Consider the following 23,029-nt stretch of genomic DNA (forward strand, 5'->3'; position numbering starts at 1 on the left):
TCTAGTTATGCGGAAGTAAATGATATTACGTGGGGAACTACTGACTGAGAAAAAGTGGTAAAGTCACAATAACCCAGCTGCAAAGTAGATATATGCTGGGGCAGGATTATTGGGGTGACAAATGCACCTCTATATGAAAGTTCATACATATAGCTTGTTTATGGAGTGCTTTCCTCAGACTATAATCAAAACTGAAATCTGTATGTATGAAATAAACTGCATATTAAAAAAAAATAACAATTTTAAAGAACATGTTAAATTTTGGATTATATTTCCAGTAAGTGATTTGTCAGAAAAGGGAATTTAATTATGCATTTCTTTCACAGTACCTGATCATATGTGTATCTCACATCTGCTGCAGAGACGCCAAGAACTTGCAGGAATGGTGCGTAGTCACTGCCTGATCCCAAGTTCCCCACACTGTATAATATAAAAGAGGTCTCAGAATATATGTACACTAAACCATCTTATTCCTCCAGTCCTTACAATAGTTAATGTTGGAGGCAGCTGTGTGTCATACTGAAAACTCTAAATAATCACATTCCCATTTACCTCTGCTTCTTTATGGAGTAATTGTATGGGGGTACAAACAGAGCCAAACCAAGACTTGTTTGCACATTGGGGATTATATAAGTGAGTAGGTGCATTTAGGAATGTATATATAGTTTTATGGGGGGAGGCATAAAACATTTATTTCAGCACAAAAGGACCTGCAGACAGGTAGAATAAACCTGACCTCGTCCTATACTCTTAATGTGACCTATTTGGTATCTTCAAATTACACTATGACATAAAGACGCGTTTCTAGACATTCTTCGAGCAGTGTAATGAATAACTTCAAAAACAACGTAGGGACAGTTATCATGTCACTTCACTCTTATAATTAATATAAATGTACCAAAACCAAGAAATATTTAAGGAGGAAATCATTGGGCAGATAATTAGGTGCATTTTTGCACTTTTATTTAGGGATCTGTAAATCAGATGGTGCAAATATATTCTAACACTGTAGAAATTAGGGAAAGGATTCAAGTTGGCAAATCTCCATCCCTTGTAGTTCATTTAACTCTCTTGTGTTCAGAAGCAAACAAGTCTATATATATTATAGGGTGAAAAGGTATATTCATCAAAGATAGGGGTTCACTATACATGAAGAGGTCACCGTCAGCAATAACAGGGCTGTCACTGGTGTTAGCTCACGCCAGCGTTAAGATAAGCTGTCTCTCACGGGCGAAAGCTTCCCCATGCCTATTTAACAAAGATTGCGGCCGCACACATACAGCCGCAATTCTGCTTCCCTTATCGCCATCTCCAGATGGGAATAGCAATAGAAAATCAATGAAAAAATGCTTTATTTTTAAAATAAATTATTTATAAAATCCAATTGTGAACTATTGTAAAATATTTTTCAAACAGCTGTCAGACTGCCCCCCTGCCCCTCTGCCAAGCCTGCCCCTGCTCGTAGGGTTAGAATTTGCCAGCCTGTCCCTGGCTATATTAAACTAACCAGATCTGCAGAATATTATTAGCATTAACAGTTAATATTTATCATCATGATTATTAGTACTAACAGTTGTGTTTTCAAAAATTGAAGTAAAGAGGAAGATGAAGTAATGCAGCCATAGTTACGTCTAAGCTTACAGCTCCCATGCTGCTATAGACTTACATACCGTGGGATATTTGGATCATGTCTAGATGGCAGATTTTTAACCCATGTGTCGTACACTGATCTGCGTCCTGCTCGAACTTCATCTGGATTAGGATTTTCTACCTAGTACACACAGAGAGAGTCCTTTTCATAAATGTCAGGTGGATCATTTTTGCTATTTGAGACTTTATTTTATTTTTCATCATTTTATATATTAACTGCCAGATAAAGTGTACAAATGTAAGAAACTGGTACAATGAATTGACCGGCAAAACGAATGACAAGCTCCATTATTACTGCATCAAGTGAAATGCTGGTTTGATCAACAATAGGAAACCACTTACAATAGTGTCTGCCCGTCAGCCAATAAGAGAGCAGCAGAGGCAAACGCAGGATTTGTAGAGTGGGGTTTCCACACCACGCCGCCAGTGGGCGTGACCAGCATGCATGGGGGCGTGGCTATAATTTTAGACAGTGCTTGGCTGCTCTCCAACTCTTCCTACCCCCATAATATACATGGGCAATGCTGCGTGCACTACTGTTAGGTGCACTCTCCCTTTTCAAGCAGAGCTGTGTGAAGCGGTGGCAGGGTCCAGCCACCTCAATTACACAGTGCCCCAGGCTTGGAAGGGGGATTCCAGGCACTAGGAAACCCCCCTCTGTTTGCCTATGAGCAGGGTCTGTGTCCAAGGGTTCTATTTATTAACATCTGGCAATAAAGCTGATGAAAACCACCTACACTGTGATTTATCATCAAAATCTTGCCAAGGCTATACTGATGTTACTATTATTTGTGTTACTATAAGTGACCTATAAATATATATATATATATATACACCTTATACTAGCCCAGAGCAGTAAGAATGAACTTACCGTTTCACTGGACTAGTCTGAGGGCATATGCACATGAGTGAACCCACTAACTGGTTATTGTATGAGTAGTGGAACAAAATACATGATTCAAAATAGATTGTAATAAATAACAAATATTTTAAAAGTATTGACAACAAAAAAAAATGCTTTATTTAAATAATAAAACATGTTTTCATTCACTCATGTACCGCCGTAATGCTTGCAAAACAGACTTCCCCTACTGTTAGGTGCACGCAGCGCTCCCTTTTCAAGCAGAGCTGTGTGAAGCGGGAGCAGGGACCAGCCACCTCAATTATACAGTACGTCAGGCTTGGAGGGGGGTTTCCAGGCACTAATAACCCCCACCTCGGTTTGCCTATGCCTACCTGTCAAAATCTGCTGTAATTATTGTAACTGATTATGAAGGGATCTGGTACTTTTGAAATAAAAGAATTCACCCTGAACTATTTTTATGGACCTGCGGTCCACCTCTGTGTCTGTCCTGTATATTTCTTTCCTGCTGTTTGTGCTCTCCAGCTGCAGCTCATCGACATTTCTTCCCAACAGCTTCTTGGTTAATTTAAGACTGTCATTTAATCTTACATGTTAGTATAGCATTTATATATATACTAATAATACCACCACAGCAAGGAATTTGTGACCTTTTGTTGCTGTTGTGGATTCACAGCATGAAAATATTGTGCTAAATACATTTTTTTCACTAGCATGGACTTTGACAATGATCTCCAACTGAGATGATCGACTGGTGATGCCCACAATGTACCTGGACGAATGGTGTCACCCAGTGGTTCTCAACAGGAATCCAAACAATTTAGTTATATTGCTATTAGTACTTACCAGTCTGTAGTTCTTAATGTTCCTTAGTTTTAAAAGGTTCAGTATTATATATTTTCTATTCATATATCGATGTTATGTTATTTTGCAAAATGCAATGGTGGAATCATGGCCATGAAAGTCATGTGTTTTCCTAATCCACTATAAGTTTTATATCATGAATTCCCATTGATGTCTTACGTTTGTCCGTGAGCTTTTATGTTCTGAATTAGACTATTTATGGACAGCAATAATCTACTCTGTATATAGCAGTATGTCATGATTGAGAACAGAGGCCGGAATAGAAACAGTGACAGACTCAGGTGTTCCAATGCAGCTCAGGTTGTTTAAACGGTTTATATTGGTTGTCATGACATCCCTCTAACAGTGTTTCTCAGGTGCTGAGAATTCCATCAGTGCCATGAGAGCAGATTGAACCACTGCTAGAATTGGTGTCTACAGGTTTATAAGGCTGTCCACAGTATTAGTTCATTGCCTATTATAGCGTTTGCTCAATTAGGCCTTGTAATGTGAGGGGTGTCCCTGGTGGCCTATGATGCAATTACATGCAGTTCTTGCTGCCCCAGAAAGCTAGTGTGTACGGACAACCAATAGAACAGAGAACCCTCCCCCTGAGTACACGGGTAACTATGTAGAGCTAGTGTGTGCGCGGTGTTGTAGTTTCAAAGGGCTCCAACATGTGTCCTACCTGCCGTACACCCCACTCTTACTAAAGGATATTGGGGGTTAGTGTGATCTAGACTCCCGAGTGGAGTCACAATTAAATGGACTCCGTCCGTTTATTCACCTCCAGGGGCTCTTCCAATCTGTGGCATTGGCTGCGCAACCCCCTAACCCCCCTGCGCCGAGGACCCAGGATCTCGTCCCAGTGCCAATACGGCTGCACCCCATTTCATGGTTAAATCAGAGTCTTTGAAGGCTCTGGTCTCCCACGTGATACTGACTTAACCATCGCTTACACCATGTGGCTATACTCCACCCACTATTACCTCAATACAGCATGTAGCCGGCTCCCTGCTGTTATGAGTCACTAATAACCCCCCCTTCCCCTCGGGTGACCTTGTGCCCTTGCCGGAGGGGCTAATCCCTTTAACGTTATATGCGTTACACTGCTCTGTATCAGTTTGAAGTCTGCTCGTTGCTTGACCCTGATTGTTCTGACTAGAGATGTTCACTGACCCCCATATTTTGGTTTTGGATCTGTATTAACTTTGTGTTTTGGTTTAGGCAAAACCTCCCTTGCGTGTTTTGGTTTTGGTTCCTGATTTTTTTTCTAAAATCCCTATTTGTTTTTTCTAAAATCACAAAATTTTTTGCTCCCCCCCTACATTATTATTAACCTCAATAACACTAATTTCAAGTCATTTGCAGTCAATTTTGACCACCTCACAGGTCACAATATTATTTTCATACACTTTCAAACAAAGACTGCACATTTAGAAGACCAAGTCTGCCAGACCTATTATTTCTATTTTAGCAATGACAATTAGCAATGGAGCTCTCCTGAATGTCACTGGAGACTTTGAAGAACACTGCTACCCCTCCTCTTTCTTTTCTACCTATGACACTGCCCAACTGCACTAGAGACTGCCAAGAACTGTGCTACCCCTTCTGTGTCCCTCTGTGAAATGGCGCTGGATCGCCGTGAACGAAGGTTCTTCTAGAAGCCAAAGCTCTCGAGATCCGAGATCTGATGACGTAACGATGACCTTTTGCCTCGTTTTCAATTCCGAGGGCGCGCGAAAGTACCGAGCCGGCTCGGCTCGGTACTCGGATCTGCTAAGTTCGGGTGTGTTCGGTTCTTGAGAAAGCGAGCCTGAGCATCTCTAGTTCTGCTGCTTGCTCTGACCATGGTTTTTGACCTTGAGGTTTCTGTTAGGCACCTGCTCCAAATTTTTTGGGATTGTTTCAGGCTATTCTTCTTGTTTATATTACTGGTTCGTTGTTTGTTACCTGATAGTTTCCTTGTCTCTGCATAGGGATCTAGTTTCTACTATTCTGTTTGTATGCACCATCCCTGAATATAAACCTATACTATTGCACCTAAGGCCTGGGGGCATCTGAGTACCAGAGAGCAGATAATGCTCCATGGAAAATACGGGCTGTTCTAGGTGAAGGACGGACTCCGTTCTTTCGGTTTAACTTTAACTGGTGGCATACATGACACAGAAGCACATTGTATCTATCGGCTGCAGCCAACATACTGAACCCTGGCCCGGATTTAAGTTCATGGCCATCAAGGTTATTTTTGCTGAGCCCTATACTACCTTCATTGCTACAGTGCTCAATGGTATCAACCTTCACTACATCTCATCTGTACAAAAAAGTAAATGTATTCTACTGGTAAATGCAAATTATGATATTGTGATGCATGTGAGCACACAGAAATATTTTTACAAGATGATTATATAAGGTGCAGTCTACGGCCCCTGCAATTCTGGCGTCTTAGACCGGAAGTTCTACAAATCCTCGCCTGACTGAACCAGCCGTTTAACCAGCTAGTCAACTGAGTACCAGTTCATCATTAAACTTGAGTGTTGTACAAAATATCAAGGGTATAAATTAATTCTAATGGTATTGCCAAGTGCATTATTATTTCATTTTAGAACATTTTTGACAATAGAAGAGTTGATTGATTCAGAGCCATCCATGAGTCATCTTTCAATGACAATATTTGTCTTTTCAGACCTCTCCAGATATTAGTATTTGAAAAGTCACGGATCAACATGTCATGATCCACTTATCCTCTTAAGTGCTGTTGTCAAAAATATTGCATTGTAAATTCTACCATTAGAAAGACCAGCTATTTCCTGTGAGAAATTATAGTTAGTTTACGAATTGATTGAATGGCATTTCATGCTTTTTTAAAGAATTTGATTTTTCTCTGCTCTATTGTATATGTATTAGATGGTAAACTGATTATTGAGTTTTCACTGAGAAAATAGAATACAGAGCAGCAGGAGGTAAACAGTTGAACATGATGGACTTGTTCACACCTTTGGAATACTTGTGTTGCGCTCTAAAAGCAATACAACACGACTATGCTATCAAATAAATGTCACAGGAAACGGATTTATTGATCGTGAGTCAATGGTGTCTACATTGCTTTGCCATGGTAACTTCTGCACCGTGAATTTCATTGCTGTCCATGTGAAATATTTGTCAGCTGTATTTCACTCATGCGGTCAAGCCCTTAGGGCCTGATTCATTAAGGATCTTAACTTGAGAAACTTCTTATTTCAGTCTCCTGGGCAAAACCATGTTACAATGCAAGGGGTGCAAATTAGTATTCTGTTTTGCACATAAGTTAAATACTGCCTGTTTTTTCATGTAGCACACAAATACTTGATAGCTTATTTGTACATTGAAATTTAAAGTTGATATTTGTGTGCTACATGAAAAAACAGGCAGTATTTAACTTATGTGCAAAACAGAATACTAATTTGCACCCCTTGCTTTGTAACATAGTTTTGTCCAGGAGACTGAAATAAGAAGTTTCTCGAGTTATGATCCTTTATGAATCAGGCCCTTAGTTCTTACAATTTTGAAAATTTGTGACATTTGCAAATATATTTTGGTTTTGAATCAGCATTCAAATAACGACAGTCAGGACTGAAAAGGTATTAGGCGTTGGAGAGTTTTAGATTAAATATGACAAATATATAGACGCAGCACATTTTGAAAATGCAACATGATAACACGGGTATTTCTTTTTTTTTTTTGTACGCAAAACTCTGTCTGCAGCTGCTTTAGTGCCCAGCAGTCATCCTGTCACCCACTGTCTTTTTTCATTGGATTGTAGACTCTTCTGAACAGGATGTTAATTTTTCCCAGTTGTATAGTTGTAACGATGCCTTGTGTGTACAGAATAGTCAACACAACGCTGGTGTTTTACAATTGTTCCTAACAATAATATGACTCTATTGCATTTTTTGTAAATCCCTGTTATATGTATTACTGCATGTATGTATGAGGTTTGTTTATAATTGCTGATACTAGTATTTTGATTTTCATGACTCACAAAAATTCATTTAATACAATAATTAAAGTCTGAGGAATAAATGTATCCATCGGCAGTTATTTAAAACAGATTTTCGGCAATTTGCCGTCTGTATTTAAAAGAGCAGTTTTATTAAAAGGCAAAACTGACCCCATAGTCTTAAAAATATCAACCTAATTATTATTATACATTAATATTTTTACTTAAGTATATCATCATTATAGGACTGAGGGTTCCTAACCTGATGGTCAGGAGCCAAAAATAATCCCAATTTATGGTGGGTCTCCAAGTGCCTCTTTTACAAAACTGCATTGTACTATATAATAAGCACATTGTTTTTGCTACAGGTATATATTAGCAAGTATGGTGAAACAGATTAAAGGATTGGGGGCCAAGTTTCATTAAAAATAAACAGTGCCCAAAGACCACAAATTAGGAAAGCGGGGAACACATGCTGTTCCAAAACAAAACCCAGTTTGACATACTGCTCTATGGAAAAAACAAGGCCTGTGGTCACTTCTTAATAGCGTTTATACTAAGAAGTCATTCTGCCGGTAATGGATGTACCTTTTTGGCTGCTGCAAAGAGTAGTTTATGCAGGATGGGAGTAGCAAGTGCACGGAGGGTGGAATTTCCTGTAAGGAAGAGATTTCATCATGAATCGAGAAGTGTTTTCACAAGAACAAATAATTTCAGGACAAAGATAAACACAACTCTAATGGTAATAAGATAAACTTATGGTAATAAGACGTTAGGGGCATAGATGCTGTTATCTTTGCTCTCATGCATTTTACACAGCTGTAGCGAAAGTCTGTAGAATCGTTCAGCGAGGTACTTTGAATTCTTTTCAGCTCAAAAGTTAAAACACGGTTCTAGCAAGAATTGTTAAATAGATGAGATCACCACATATTTTTAAACCGCTTAAGCAAACAGCATTCAGGCTGCCAGACTTGTTCTCTTTCAGCTTCTAAAACGGTACAGAATATGCTATTTGCTCCACTTATTACCATCTGCTCTGAGATAGTAGCCTGGTATTGATACTATTGCGTGATAGAGCAGAAATTTAAATGTATATTTTGTTAAATACTGAAGTCATGGTTTGCTAAGGGCTAGAATTACCCCATGCTGTATTTTCATATTCACCATTCAATGTATGGCCCTATTTATTTTTTCTTTGAAGTTATTCATAGCAAAACAGAAGTGGCTCACAAAAGATATAACCGTGTATGGTGATTTGGGACCAACTATAACACTGAGTGGCAAGTGGAGAGATCTGTGAAGCCTTGATTGAATGCCTATACAATTTGACACATACTTTATAAAAAAAAAGTATATTCAGACCCGTACGCATCTGAAAATAGCGCCTGCTTACAAACTACAAGGCGGGACTGGGACGGGAAGGGGCAGGTGAGTGTAGGCCAAGTACATAGGGGTGTGTTCTCGCAAATACGGTAACCTGGTCACATGCGGATATGCACCTTTCAGGGGCTGTATCTCTTGCAGGTGGTAGACGGCTGGTGCAACAATTATGGCTGTTGGTGATCATCATCAGCATGGACCATTGTAATGTTAAAACATACCCTCCAAAGTGGGACAGGCCTGATTTTAGGGCTCTGTCCCAGAGCCGTAACTTAGAATTCTAGTGTTGGGGCGAGAGACAAATGCCGCCCCCCTAGCCCTCAATTTTAACCAAATGAACCTAAAATATTCCTAAATTGTGCCCCCCTTCAGCGTTCCGCCCTGGGCAGTCGCCCCTGTAGCACAGCCCTAGTTACGGCCCTGCTCTGTCCTGCCCGGGGACATGTTTGTCCCGCAGGTGGGATCCCTGGGGGAGGGAAATAGAGGTATTTAATGGGAAGCCTTGTGATTTACAGCGCTAGGCAGCCCACTGGGGATGTGGTCACACTCTCTTTGTGTCATGGCCACTCCCCCATCAAGTCACGACCACTCCCCATGTCCCGCTGCCGGGCACTGACATGTTAGGAGGTATGGTTAAAAGTAAGAATAACAGGGAAACCCCTCAGAGTGGGACCTCCCTGTCATAATATTGTGCCAACCCACTTGCAAAAAACAGCCCTATGCTGAAAGCATAGGTAAGAAAAAAAAGTCACAATGCAAGATATAAACATATAGTAGTTTGCATTTAGAGGCCATATGGACTGGTGATCAATAGTTCCAAATCAAAGACAAGAAAAGAAGCACTTGACAGCAGATCAATATGAAACAGCAAGTGTGATGCAATTGTCAGTTTGTGTACATAGTACATTGTAGGAAACATTTTTTCCAGAAATGGACAATATTTGCTTTTAAAGAATACTGTACTACATTTATAGATTTATTATACAATACATCCCTCAATACATTCTATAGCATATATAATGTACTAGCATGTTATTAATAGATGGAGAGAAATAATCCTATATGAACATCTGTCGCTATAAATGAAACTGTTTTGAAAATGTAATGCAGTCCTTCCCCCTATCTTATGTTACCCATTTAGTACATAGATTGAGGGCCTGACTCATTAAGGCACACAAAACGAACGTAAATTGTGCTTTTCTAAAACGTGCATAGTTTGGGGCATACAGATACGGGACTAGGTACGCTCTGCTCTGACAGACACAATACGCTGCAGGATATGTCCAATGTAAAGTCTCAAAAGAATGCACAGGAAAAAAATAATTAAAATTATCGTCACCAGTTAATAATTTAGTCATTAATGAGATTTGCATTTCTTATTTCAATTAAATACATTTATCATGATGTAATTTTTGTCTACTGTGCATAAAATGCATTTTTACAGTTGCTCCTGCTTGCAAACACATGTTATAGCATGCATACACATCCCTCATCACTATCATTCAGCACTGCCCTAGTGCAAGTGATACGACAGAAAAACATGTACCTTAGAGGTGCTCAAAGCTTAAAATCGGACATTGATGCGTGCGCTCAAGCTTGACACGCCCTTACTGCACATTGACTACGTGCATACGCACAATCCCCTCCCCATTCTGCCCATTAAATCATAGGCTGTCTTATGTTTCCTTGACGCTCGAAGATGAATTTGATGTTCTTGCGTTCACTGGCGAATGGTCCGTTTCTGAGCATTTTACGCAAAATATGTCACGTATTGGCATTTACATCCCTTAATGAATCAGGCTCTGAATGTTTATATTTGATGTATTCTATGCAAAGTAGGAGAAGGAAACAGATTCAGAAAAGGATACTGTAATAGTAAAGAAATAGAGGTGGTAAAATAAATGAAAATGAAATTACAAAAGTCAAAATTACACTCAGTCATCAAAACATATACTTATTTAGAACCAATATCTGTTTTTGTTTCTTTACCTTCAAGGGACAAATCCACATTCAGGTAAGCCACAGTTCGGGAACCTAAGACTTTTCCCATTTCCTGTGGGAATATGAAATAAAGTTACTTTTATTCTTTACCTCAGTAAATAGCACCAGCTTATTTCACACTTCTGGGCAATCAAGGAAACAAAATATAATTTTAACAATCACGGCTAGTTTTTAACAAGATTGGGAGCAAAGATAGAGCCTATTGTTGGAACTGCAAAAATGATCCAGCAAATATTAACATAATAAAAACAAATCATGAGGATTACATCCAGTATGCAGAAAGAGAAAAGTTACTAGTTGGCCAGTAATAAGAAACATGGACAAATACTTCTCACTTGGAACACGACCAGTAAAACACCAATGGCTAGATTTACTAAGCTGCGGGTTTGAAAAAGTGGGGATGTTGCCTATAGCAACCAATCAGATTCTAGCTATCATTTTGTAGAAGGTACTACATAAATGAAAGCTAGAATCTGATTGGTTGCTATAGGCAACATCCCCACTTTTTCAAACCCGCAGCTTAGTAAATCTAGCCCCAAGTCATTTTGTCCCTTTGCTCTAAGGCATCTAGATCTTTTTAAATGAAAATCTAGTACAACTCATTGCAAGTGTTGCTACAGGCTAATACGAAACAAAACTTGAGCTTTGCTGTATTTAAAACGTGAATATCTTGAGGATTTTTTTTAAAAAAATAAAGTTATGAAAAAGTATAATTTGCTTAGTAGAGTGTATTCTGCTGCAGTATATCAAAAGAAAGCTCATGAGGTGTACTAGGTTTTCATTTAAAAGATCTGATTACCTTAGAATGTTTTGGTGGAGATTAGAGATGTGTGCTGAACCCCGTGTTTTGGAATTGGATGTGGTTTTGGTTCTAAAATGGGTTTGTGTTTTTGTTTTGTAACTGGGTATGCCAAAAAATCGTGAAAGGTTTTGGTTTTGTATCTAGATTTGATAGAAATTGTGAAAAATAGGTAAAATGAAATGATTTTGAGCTGTTTTTGCTCCTATATTATTGTTTATAACATTAATATTCATTCACTGTCATTTACAGTATATTTCCTAATAATCTCGAAACAACTGTTAATTTTGTTTTAATTTAATTCCATATCTTACATTTAAAGTCAACATTTCGGTCCTACATTTGGACCTTTGTCAAGACAACCACATAGAACAACAGAAGAGACAGATATTAAAAACCGTGTAGTTACCTGACTTCTTATGCAATCCCAGAGTGTCCTCAGTGGTTCATCAAACGGGAACACCTGCCTAGCAGGTGTGTAATGTCTTGAGTACCTAAGACATGTACCAAGGAGGTGCAATAACGCACCTCCAATGCACACTCCAGCAGCATGCGTTCAAGCTTGGAACGCATTAACCGCAAGTGCAATCACCCACTATCTGTATTGGTTCCATATTTTACTAGAAGTTTTGCCTCATTTTGATATCCGATTTTGGCATAAATATTTGAGTCGTGTTTTGCATCTACTTGGCACCCAAAACCTTGAATCTGTCGGATTTTTCTGAAACCAAACCACTCACCTCTAGTAGAAATATATATATATAAATAAATATTTAAATGTAAAAATATATATATATATAGTGACAGAGTCACTTGATTGAAGCTCAATGGCAGTGGAATATGCCACCATCCTCAGCAGCAGCTATTTATATGTCCCAGGCTTTCTGCTTTGTGTACAATAAAACACCAGGAAGTGTGTTTCCAAGCTGTAGGAACACATGGTAAAGGTCAATGTTGTTATGGATGGAGAGCGAGGATGGGCTCCATCCATTAGGCCTGTTACCTGGGTCTTCCAGCTTGCCAGTAAGCCTGCTGGTAATTAGGAGCTGCACCTGAGTGTGGTGCCAGTAAAAATGCTGCAGCTCTGCTCAGTCAGCCCCTCAAACCTGCAGAGGAGGTCAGATGACTAATGGGAGACTCTGCCAGGGGCGGACCTAGACATTTGTCCTACCCGGGGCGATTTTAGGGGGGGCGATTTAGGCCCCGCCCTCTTTCTAATGTCTATGGCTGCCGGTGGCTGCACAGTATGTGCAGGTCCATTCAGCAGTGGCAGTGTGCTGTCCCGCTGCTCTGATTGTGTCTAAAACACAATCAGAGCAGTGGGACAGTACACTGCCACTGCTGAACGGACCTGCACAGTGTGCAGCTGTCGGCAGCAAGCCCCTGGTAGGGGGGGGGCGATCCGCCACTGGACTCTGCTAATAGTGAGCAACTACCTCTATGCTTGGTATGTGTGTGGGACAAAAGGTCATTCACAGGAGAGAGGGTCGTCCTGAATGTTTAGTGAGTGCCAGACAGGCCAGGTGTTTATTTTTGAAATTTACTTTGTCCCTCTGTCTAATAAAACTGGCTGAGGCCAGTTGCCCAGAAAACCCTGGACATATGTGTCTTCACTGCTGCTGTTCCCTACCATCTACCCCAGGAGATGGCACCTATTCCCTCCCGCAGTCACAATATACTAATATATATATATATATATATGTATGGAGGCCCGCCCCAGAATGGAGGTATGCCCCAGCAAACACGGTACCCTCCTGCCACGCTTACCGGCCCTGAGTGCAGACCCTATTGTACAAACTAGACACACAATTCTGGTATAAAGCATACTAAAAACATAAAAGTTAGCAGTACATAATTAATAACAACTGTAAATACCCAACTGAGATCTCCGACTTCTTAGTTATCAAGATTTAGAAAGACTGAAAATATGTCACAAAAAAATCAGCATTGAGGGGTTGATTTAGAGTCAGGGGCAATTTTTCCTGAATGCAAACAATGTTGCACTACAAGCGATGTAAATGCAAACATACCCCTCACACAACTCTAAATTATGTTGACACAGTTGACTTTGGCCACCAGGTCCTAATAGCCAATTAGAGTGTCAGGCAAGTGATTTGGGGTCGCTATAGTTTAAACCAACAAAAAGGCTTTGTTTTGCTTGTATAACTTGTCGCAAATATGTAGAACAGGAAGCAAGTACTCACAAATCCAGTAATCTCGGATATACCACAACATGTACTCTGTCTGTAGTAAATGTATTTTTTCTTGGCACAAATTAGTCTGCAGCAATCATCCATTGTGTCTGACATGGGGGACATTATAAAGAAGATACTGCACTAACAAATTCACTGTTTGTACATTACAATTTGCAATCTATCCCAATAGATGTCATCAACGAAAAAATAACAAACTGAGTATGACAACAATTGTGCTTCATACAAAATAAATTTCCAATATTAAATGTATTCAGCACTTCAAAATTATAATCAGGTCTTATTTTTCTATTCACACAATGTGCCTATGTGAATCGTGTGCCAAGAGTATGAGAAGAAATTCTAACCTGACTCTCACCTACAGGATTTATAATCGCAAATCAAACAGTTATTCCTTCAAAAATACAAAATAATCTCAGGCGCTAAGAATCATGAATGATAGCATATAATAGGGGACCGCTGCTCTCTAAAACAGATATCTGAATCTGTCAATAAAACAAAAAGTAAACAAGCAAAGAAGGGGCGCTGTATCCAATATGTTATTTAATAATTTAATATCAATTACTTAAAATAATACGTAAACAGTATAGATAACTGTCACATAACATAATACTATGGACACCAATATTTACAATGATAAAAAATCACATTAGCACACTTGTGACTTGCAAGGATCAAAACTAGCCGGTAAAGTGTGCAGAAACATACAGTTGAAGTGATTGTATAAAGGAGCTCACAACCATATCGGCAAATCATATGGTTCGTTTTGTCAAGAAGGACATAAAAGTGTGTGTATAATCTTCTTTTCCCATTTAGGTGGACTAAATGGTTGTGAGCTCCTTTATACAATCACTTCAACTGTGAAGTGATGCTCATAAGGCCCACCCCCTTTTCACTGCTTAATAAACTTCTTTTGTATGTGCTTTCGTATGCACAAACACATGGAAACAATAGAAATGGAACACAAAGAACTTCCATGGTGATTTATTTATAATAAAATATAAGCATAAGAGGGTTAAAAATATTCACAGAAACAGGTTTTTTTTACAACACTTATCAATAAAAATTCCCCTCTGTGGTAGAGCAAGTGATGGACCTAACCGCAATGGTTTATAAACATGAACAGCTATGATGTTACTCCCTGTACACTGTTGCAGTTGGACTCCTCCTCTCTAAAATAAGGTACTCATGGACCCATGTTACCACCTCCAACGCGTTTCGACTGTATTTTATCAAGGAGGTCTGCTGTAATTGTCAATGTATAAGAATGCAAATGTGCACGCGATAGAGAAACATAGATAGAATAACTTGTTATGAATTGTATTTATCCTTAAATATTAATTAATTTGGCTAGAAAATTAGAAAGATGATTTAATATATATAAATCCAGCAAGAAGGTGTAATATTACACATTGGCAAAACCTTGTTGTGCTGCAGGGGGTAATTTTAGTTTAGTAATAGGTGAGAGGGGGTTGTATCCTATCCAACCGTAAATCATAGTGTAAAAATAAAGCTGCCCGGTATTTGTGAGCCACAAGCAGAAAGCAGTTGCCTCACTTGCATTGCAACATGATTTTTCCAGGTGCAAATTTAAATTCTTTACTTGGATTTGCTCTTCAGTTTAAAGTACAGTACATAGAGAGCAGGCAGAAGAAAGAGAGTGAATAGAACAGGAGGAAACTAGCCAATAAAGTTAACAGAAAGAAATGGAAAAGAAGGGTTATGAATCTTTATGTTTTATTTATATGAGAATATATTATAATAGTCTGTTGGTGAGCAGTGAAGATTTTTCAGGAGATAGGTAAAGTGGAACCTACAAATATTAAGTGGAATTTAAAGTTAGAATTCCTACATTTCAGGATAAATAATATTTCCTCACATGTGTATTTTTTTTAAAACTATAGCTCTGTCAAGTGCTTGTAGAACAGCTGTTGTTTACATGTTGTGAAGCTTGTGATGGCAGTGTAATCACAATCTTAGTGGAAATTAATTGGCTGTTTGGGGAGTACGACACCAGCCCTTATTTTTTGTTTATATTTTACCACCACCCTGTTAAATTCTTGGTAGTTGGGATATGTCCATTAGCTGTAGATGAACGCTCCCAGCAACCCTTTATCTGGACATGCCAGCAACCCGCTCATTTCTAGATCAAATGTCTGGGGATTATTTACTGCCTGCTAATGATGGTTCTCAATGATGCCCGTAAATAGACAGCTAGTCAGAGGAGGTTGTAAAATATTGTGGCTCCAGAAGCTTTCAATATGATCAATTATTTTAGTCTAATTCGCAAACAGTAATGGCATGGACACTTGTGCAGTTGACTTTGGGGCGCCTGTAGACATTTACTATCCAAACAGATACTATTAGCCAATGAAAGCACCAGGCAAGAGCTGTGGAGTTATCGATTATAGTTTTCAGAACTAATGTAATGAGTAGGCCAACAGTACCAGTGGTAATTTAATGAATAAGTCATGATATAAGCCACCAGACTTGAGGTCTGCAATGTACACTAGCTATCTGAATCCAGGTCTGCACTGTACATTGCACACTGAAAAAATTGTATGCTAAAGACCATAACAAAGGTCTTCACTGTGGAACTGTGGCACAAGATATTAGAACATTAAGGGGGGTATTCAATTGTTAGCGTTAACGGGGAAAAACGAGCGCTCAAAAAATATTACTGTTTATACTGTAATATTGCGTGAGAAAAGCGTTAATACGGTAGTTTACTCGCGGAATTTCAGCTCGCCGCTCAGGGAGCAGCGAGCTGAAATTCCGCGAGTAATTACCGTATTAACGCTAAGATTTTTTGAGCGCTCGTTTTTCCCCGTTAACGCTAACAATTGAATACCCCCCTAAGGGGAGTATTCAATTGTTAGCGAGATCCCCGGAAAACGAGCGCTCTAAAAATATTAGCGTTAATACGGTAATTACTCGCTAAATTTAATCTTGCAGCTCCCGAGATGAAATTCAGCGAGTAAACTACCGTATTAACGGTATTTATTATTTATGCGCATATTACCGTATTAACGCTAATATATTTTCAGCGCTCGTTTTTCCGGGTATCTCGCTAACAATTGAATACCCCCCTAAAGGTATGAAAAGGTAGAGAAACTTCTATATGGAATGGTAACAGGAATGGCTGTAAATAATCCTAATAGACTGATAAGGGGAAGCTAAACAAACACGACATCCCTTCCCAGTGATAAAAGCTATTAACATGTGTGCGCCATTATCATTGGTGCACACGGATGTATGTGGTCCCATGGAGATAGAATCAAATAGTGATTATAGTTACTTTATGACATTAATTGATGACTATACATGGATGACTCAAATGTATTTTCGTAAAGCGAAAAATAAAGTCATACACAAGATCAAGTAATACAAAACTTTGGTGGAGGTTTAAACAGGTCATAAACTACAAATTTTGAGATCTGATAATGGAGGAGTTTACCTGAATAAGAAGCTTGTTGACCTTCTGAGCAATCATGAAGACTAACATCAGCTGACTACGTCGCACACGCATAAACAAAATGGTTTAAGTGAGCATGCAAATTGTACGCTAGTTGAAAGAACACAGGCAATGATAACTGATGCTGGCCTAGAAAATAGGTTTTGGGCTGAAGCAGTACAAACAGCAGTTTATTTAAAAAAAACTATGTGCTCATTGTTGCAGTAAAGGTCAAGACACCAACTGAAGCGTGGTCTGGAAGAAAGCCTAATGTCAGTCATCTTAGGGTGTTTGAATGCAAAGCATATGTATACATCTCTAAAAAAAAAAAAAAAGGAGCCATAAATTGTACTTTAAATTACAAGACTGTATTTGCTTGGATATTGTCTTGAGAGTAAAGGTTACAGGCTTTGGGACATTGTTAGTGAAAAACGTATTAATTCCAGAAATGTCATATTCCATGAAAAAGCATCACCTAGTGGAGAAAAAGAATGTGGCGTTCAAGAAGGGGTAGCAATAGTTTATATACCCATAACCTCCACTACATCTACTGTATATCAGAGACTTTAAATCTTGACAACCAGCAGGAGCAAAAACATTCTGTGAGAAGTGATAAAGGGAAACCTCATCATCACCATTATCATCATCACCATTTATTTATAATAGCGCCACTAATTCCGCAGCGCTGTATAGAGAACTCACTCACATCAGTCCCTGCCCAATTGGAGCTTACAGTCTAAATTCCATAACCTCCGAGGAGATATGTTGAGGAATATGTTAACATTGCATTCTCAGATTTCAGTGATGAATGGGAATATTGGAAACAGGCCATAGATAAAGAGATGACATCTTTAGATGAGAAAAAAACCTGGACTGTGGTCCATAGGCCAAGCCACCATTAAACAATTATAAACAAAAAGTTTTTTTTGTAAAAAGTTAAATACAGATGGATCAATTGCCCGTTACAAAGCTCGTCTTGTTGCAAAGGGTTTTACTCAGAGGTTCGGAAATTGATTATGGGGAAATATTCTCGCCTGTGGCAATGTACAGTATGCTTCGTTTAATTACTGACATATCTATGTTGCATGATTTGTTGCTCTACCAATTCGATTTTGACTCTCTTGTCTTGAATGGGGAATTAGTTGAAAAAACTCTACATAGAGCCTCTAGAGCATTATAATGAGAAATTCTTTCTAAAAGGAAAGGTGTGTTTACTAAAGAAAATCTCTGTATGGCTTGAAACTAAGAGGTTGATGTTGGTACATCAAGCTGGACACTATGTCGATTGACACTGTCTATACCACAAATAAAAGATAGAAAGCTGTTCAACATTGTTGTATATGAGAATGACTTGTTGCTTGCAGGTCAGAAAGATCCCATAGACAGTATACAAAGTCTGTTGGGAGAAAAGTTCAGATTGAAAGACTTTGAGAATTTTACACAATCTGAATGCTGGGACTATCACCATAGACCAACAAAGTTACATTGAGGCTATACATCTTAAGTATGGGATGACAGATGCTAAACAAGTGAATACTCCTGTTGATAAAAGTACAAAATAAACCTAAAAGTCACCAACAAGTGAATCTAAAGTAGAAGAGATGAAAGATATCTCCAATCAAAATAGAAGTGGAAGTTTAATGTATGTAGCGAGACAATTTGCAATAAACTCCGGGAAACAGCATTGGACAGCTGTTAATAGAATCTGAGATAACTGGAAGGTACAAGTTCATTAAAACTAAAGTTTTCAAAATCTTCTGCGATGCAGATTGGGGAGCAGACAAAGATGATCGTTCATATACTGGTTACCTGTTTGGATTAGCAGGTGCAGCAGTCAGTTGGGTAAGTAGGAAATAGCCTACAGTTGCACTTTCTAGTACCAATGCAGAGTTTATGGTTTTGACGGAAGCAGCTAAAAAAGCCCTATGGATTAAAGAGACTTTGGGATAAATTTATTAACCTGCGACTTTCCTGCGGGTTTGAAAAGTAGAAATGTTACCTATAGCAACCAATCAAATTCTAGTTATCTGATTGGCTGCTGTAGGCTACATCTCCACTTTTCAAACCTGGCGGAAACTCTCAGCTTGATAAATTTAATCCTTTGTGTGAACCATATCTTTTAAGTAGAGTTGAGACTATCAACATCAAATGTGACAACAAAGGTGCTATTGACTTGTTAGCCAGTACCAAGCATCATGGCAGGTCATTTAATTTGAGAACTTGTTGAGAGAAAGTCAATTAGTGTAAGCTACATTGCAAGTGAGCAAAATGCAGCTGATATGCTTATGGAAGGGCTTACATTGCAAGTGTTAATCACATTTAGTATAAAATATTGTTTGGAATGTTGTGAATACTGATGTTTTTGCTGACATTATCAGTTGCATTTACCCCATGTTTCAGTTACAGTTGAACCATGTGAAAGTTTAATGATTAAGTTAACACTAATGTTTTATAACCGGAGACATCTATAAGCGAGGGCGGCATTGAGACTGATGAGTGCTACATGCTGTCTCCGGTGATCGGGTGCCAGAAACGTGGTGCCCTCTGACTCTAACTGAATACCTACTGCGCATGTGCAGATTCTGTTCCTTACTATGTATGAGTGTTGTGGTGCTGCATGGCCATGCTGTTCTTCCCTCTTTTGTGTATTCATGCTATATCACAGACTGTTCATTACACCTACAACCTGTATCCTGTGTTAAATAAACCAATGTTCAGGTCAAGTGACAATGTGTGGATTAACCTCTTACTCAGATCTGCTGACACCTGTTACAATCTAATAGACATCTGAAAATACTTTTGACTGCTGACGTTTTGCTGCCTGATTTAACCTTTGTGTGGATATTGACCTACCCTGTCCGGTCTCAGTGTCTCTGGCATTGTGGACGTGTTCCACGCTCTGACCTCATTCCTGGAAACATCCACAGAACCTGCCTCAGTCCTGTCTGGACTTCTGTGGACCTCCTTCTCCCGCCATCCAGACCTTAGAGTAAGTTATGGTATTTTACCTTCTGCCTATCTTGTTGCTGTTCCTGGTCTTGTCTCCATCTCCTTTGTGTGTCAGCATGGAGTATGTTGTTAAATGTTTACAACTGTGTGCTGAAGTCCTGGGACAACGGGATGCCAGCAGAATGGTGGTATGTATCATATACTTTATGTCAGCAGACAAATCTCTAAGCTGGCTCAAATAGTAAAATAAGAGGAGCCATTATTAACAATTAGAAGACCTTTTCTGACTTGTACAGGCAATCGGAGTCCATTGCTATACAATCAGGTAGAGAGTGTCAGTGGTGATAATTCAGTGAGTTACCAAATCATGTTATTAACCATCTGATTTACAATGTACACTAGCCACCAAAAATATAGTTTACTTTGTACACTTGCCACATCTGTAGCATATGCGCCAGGTTACGGCAGGCATACTTACACCCACAAACGCATAAAATGAACTAGATCATAAGCACAATAAAACTTTGTAAACACTTGTTTTATAGAGAAAAACGCATTAGCTATACAGCTTCATATAATACAGCAGATATTATCTTCCTTCTCGTGTACACATGAAAGTAGCAAAATCATTTCTTTTAATTAAGTATATAAAATCCTATAATATAAGCATGAGCAATGAAGAAAGCACCCAGCATCTTCAGTGATTAATTCGCAATCAGCCAAGCAAAGTAGTTAACTAGTGCCGGCAATCATCATCATCATTGTGTATATGCACTAGGTTCCTAGGCTGTAAAAGTCGTATCTGCATCTGTGTTCAGGTCTGCTACAGTTCAGTATTCTACAAACACTCCTTTACTGTATTTGGCCTATGTTAGATCACCCCTTCCGTCCCCTCTCTGTATTGGTGTAGGTACTTGCTGTTTTTATTTTGGGCATGCAATGCACACAATTTATGTCACTGTTTATTGTACACTTGTCACGTACACTAAGGGGCGGGGTGGTTGGCAAACATTTTGTGGGATATGAATATTCATGAGAATGCAGCCTATTAATTCACCAGGTACATCATGGACAAATATTCATGAGAATTGAAAGTCTTTTTTCTTACAAATAATGTCTGCCTGCACTGTCTGTAGGTGATGTGTAAGGATCTATAGAGGAAACAATATAGAGAAGATTTATATCTTCCCAAATGTTACATTTGATTAAATAGGTAATACATGGCTGCTTTAATTATTACTTTATTCATTAACCTCCCACAGAGACCTAATTTATTTTTAAATAAAGTTCCTGTAACTTACTTCTACTCCTTCTGTAGATCCAATAAGTCCATATTCCTCTGCTCCCCAACTACAGAACAAAATGGATCTTCTTGGGCGCCAACCTGCCAAAACAGAGCAGACATTCAATTCAATATAAAAAGGGGACCTAAGTATTGTTGGCAATTTTTTTTCAGAAGAAAGCAATGTGTTATGAAAATATATACATTAATGTGAGGAATAAACAAGTAAGTTAAAAGAAGTGGTTCTTGCATCTCATCCCGCAATAATTTATTTAACTATTTACCATGGAACTCATTTTCAGGGTAAGTAATGGTGTATTGTTAAAGTGGGTGAGGTTGGCTAAGTAAATACATACAGATATATTTAGTGGTTGAAGTGGGGATTTATATGGTGGTATTCCATACAGCCACTTCTCAGACTACTTTCATTGTAAAACTATCAAATTCCATTCACTTACATTCCCGTTAAATTTTTCATATCATCACTTGTAAATTTCTACTTTGACCATTTGATATAGTAGAGAAGTGTAATGTGGCTCTTGTAATTTAAAATACAATAGTTTAGTCATGAACATTTATATCACTAACAAACTTATCAGAGAAAGACAAAAGAGTTCATTAGTCAGTGGGGGTAATTTACAAACCGATAAAAATAGGCCTGTAGTATATTGAATAATGTGTCTATGTGCCTGTCCACTGCATACATAGGTGCACGCTCCCATTCCACTTTTGAGAAATGTCCACTGTAAAAAAGGTGCTCTCTGCAATCTTCTTTGGAAGCTCCAGATGGAAATGTGCATTGTGCAGTGGGTAAAAAAAATCACTTCAAACATCTGCCTACTGTCTAATTTATTCACCCTCTCAATAATTTAAAATTTTCTTTTTTTTTCCTCTCCTAAAATACAGATTTATGTATTAAATAACACTTGAGAGAGGGGACATTGAGATTTTTCTTACATGTGCACTACTAAATGTTTTCATTAGATTGTTAGAATCATGCTTATAAATGCACTTTCTGCATTTCAATGGAAAAAAATGCTCTACAGCCCTCCACTAACTTCTAAATGCTCTTTCTCCGCCCCTTGAAGTCCATCTAGTTCTGCAAAGAAAAATCTCTTCTTAGCATACGGGCGCAATATGTGAAGTGCATGAGTGCACTTGGCATACATTTACAAAGGTGTAGCCAAATTGCCTAGCTCCTGTCAGCAGCCACAACCATGATGTCCCGCTAAGCCATTTTTTTACCTGTATAAACGAGCATATGATATAAAATAGGTAATTTGACCTCTGGGTGACATTTGTTAAGCTTCCTAGTTGATCTTTAGTATCCCACACTGGGGTTCTAAACTGCGAAACTGTGATCAACCATAAATCTAAAGAATTATTTCTCACCTCCACAACCACATCTGAACTGCGGATAGTTTGTATTCAGAATACAATTCAATATTACACATAGGCTCGTAAGATGCGACAGCTTACATTATATTTCCAGAGTTTATATATTTATTTTTCTAAGGAATGCAATATTCCTACACATTTGGCTTTCCAATCTACAATTTGTGTAGATAAATGAGCAGACATCAAACGGTTTGTATAGTACATTCTAACTGGTTGTTC

The 23,029-nt window shown here is 38.6% G+C and overlaps 1 protein-coding gene across 1 annotated transcript in view; it reads right to left on the reverse strand.

Annotated features, from left to right (window-relative positions):
- The window catches only part of LOC142109109 (putative N-acetylated-alpha-linked acidic dipeptidase), a 79,239-nt gene that overhangs the window by 16,809 nt on the left and 39,401 nt on the right, over window positions 1-23,029 (reverse strand). Inside the window, exons 10-14 of the mRNA XM_075193154.1 lie at window positions 21,432-21,514; window positions 10,704-10,767; window positions 7,923-7,990; window positions 1,671-1,771; window positions 330-420 (exon numbers count right to left, since the gene is read on the reverse strand). Coding sequence (XP_075049255.1) covers window positions 330-420; window positions 1,671-1,771; window positions 7,923-7,990; window positions 10,704-10,767; window positions 21,432-21,514 — 407 coding nt within the window. The remainder of the gene's footprint in view (window positions 1-329; window positions 421-1,670; window positions 1,772-7,922; window positions 7,991-10,703; window positions 10,768-21,431; window positions 21,515-23,029) is intronic.

Source organism: Mixophyes fleayi, chromosome 12 (assembly GCF_038048845.1).
Source record: "Mixophyes fleayi isolate aMixFle1 chromosome 12, aMixFle1.hap1, whole genome shotgun sequence".
Lineage (NCBI taxonomy): Eukaryota > Metazoa > Chordata > Amphibia > Anura > Limnodynastidae > Mixophyes > Mixophyes fleayi.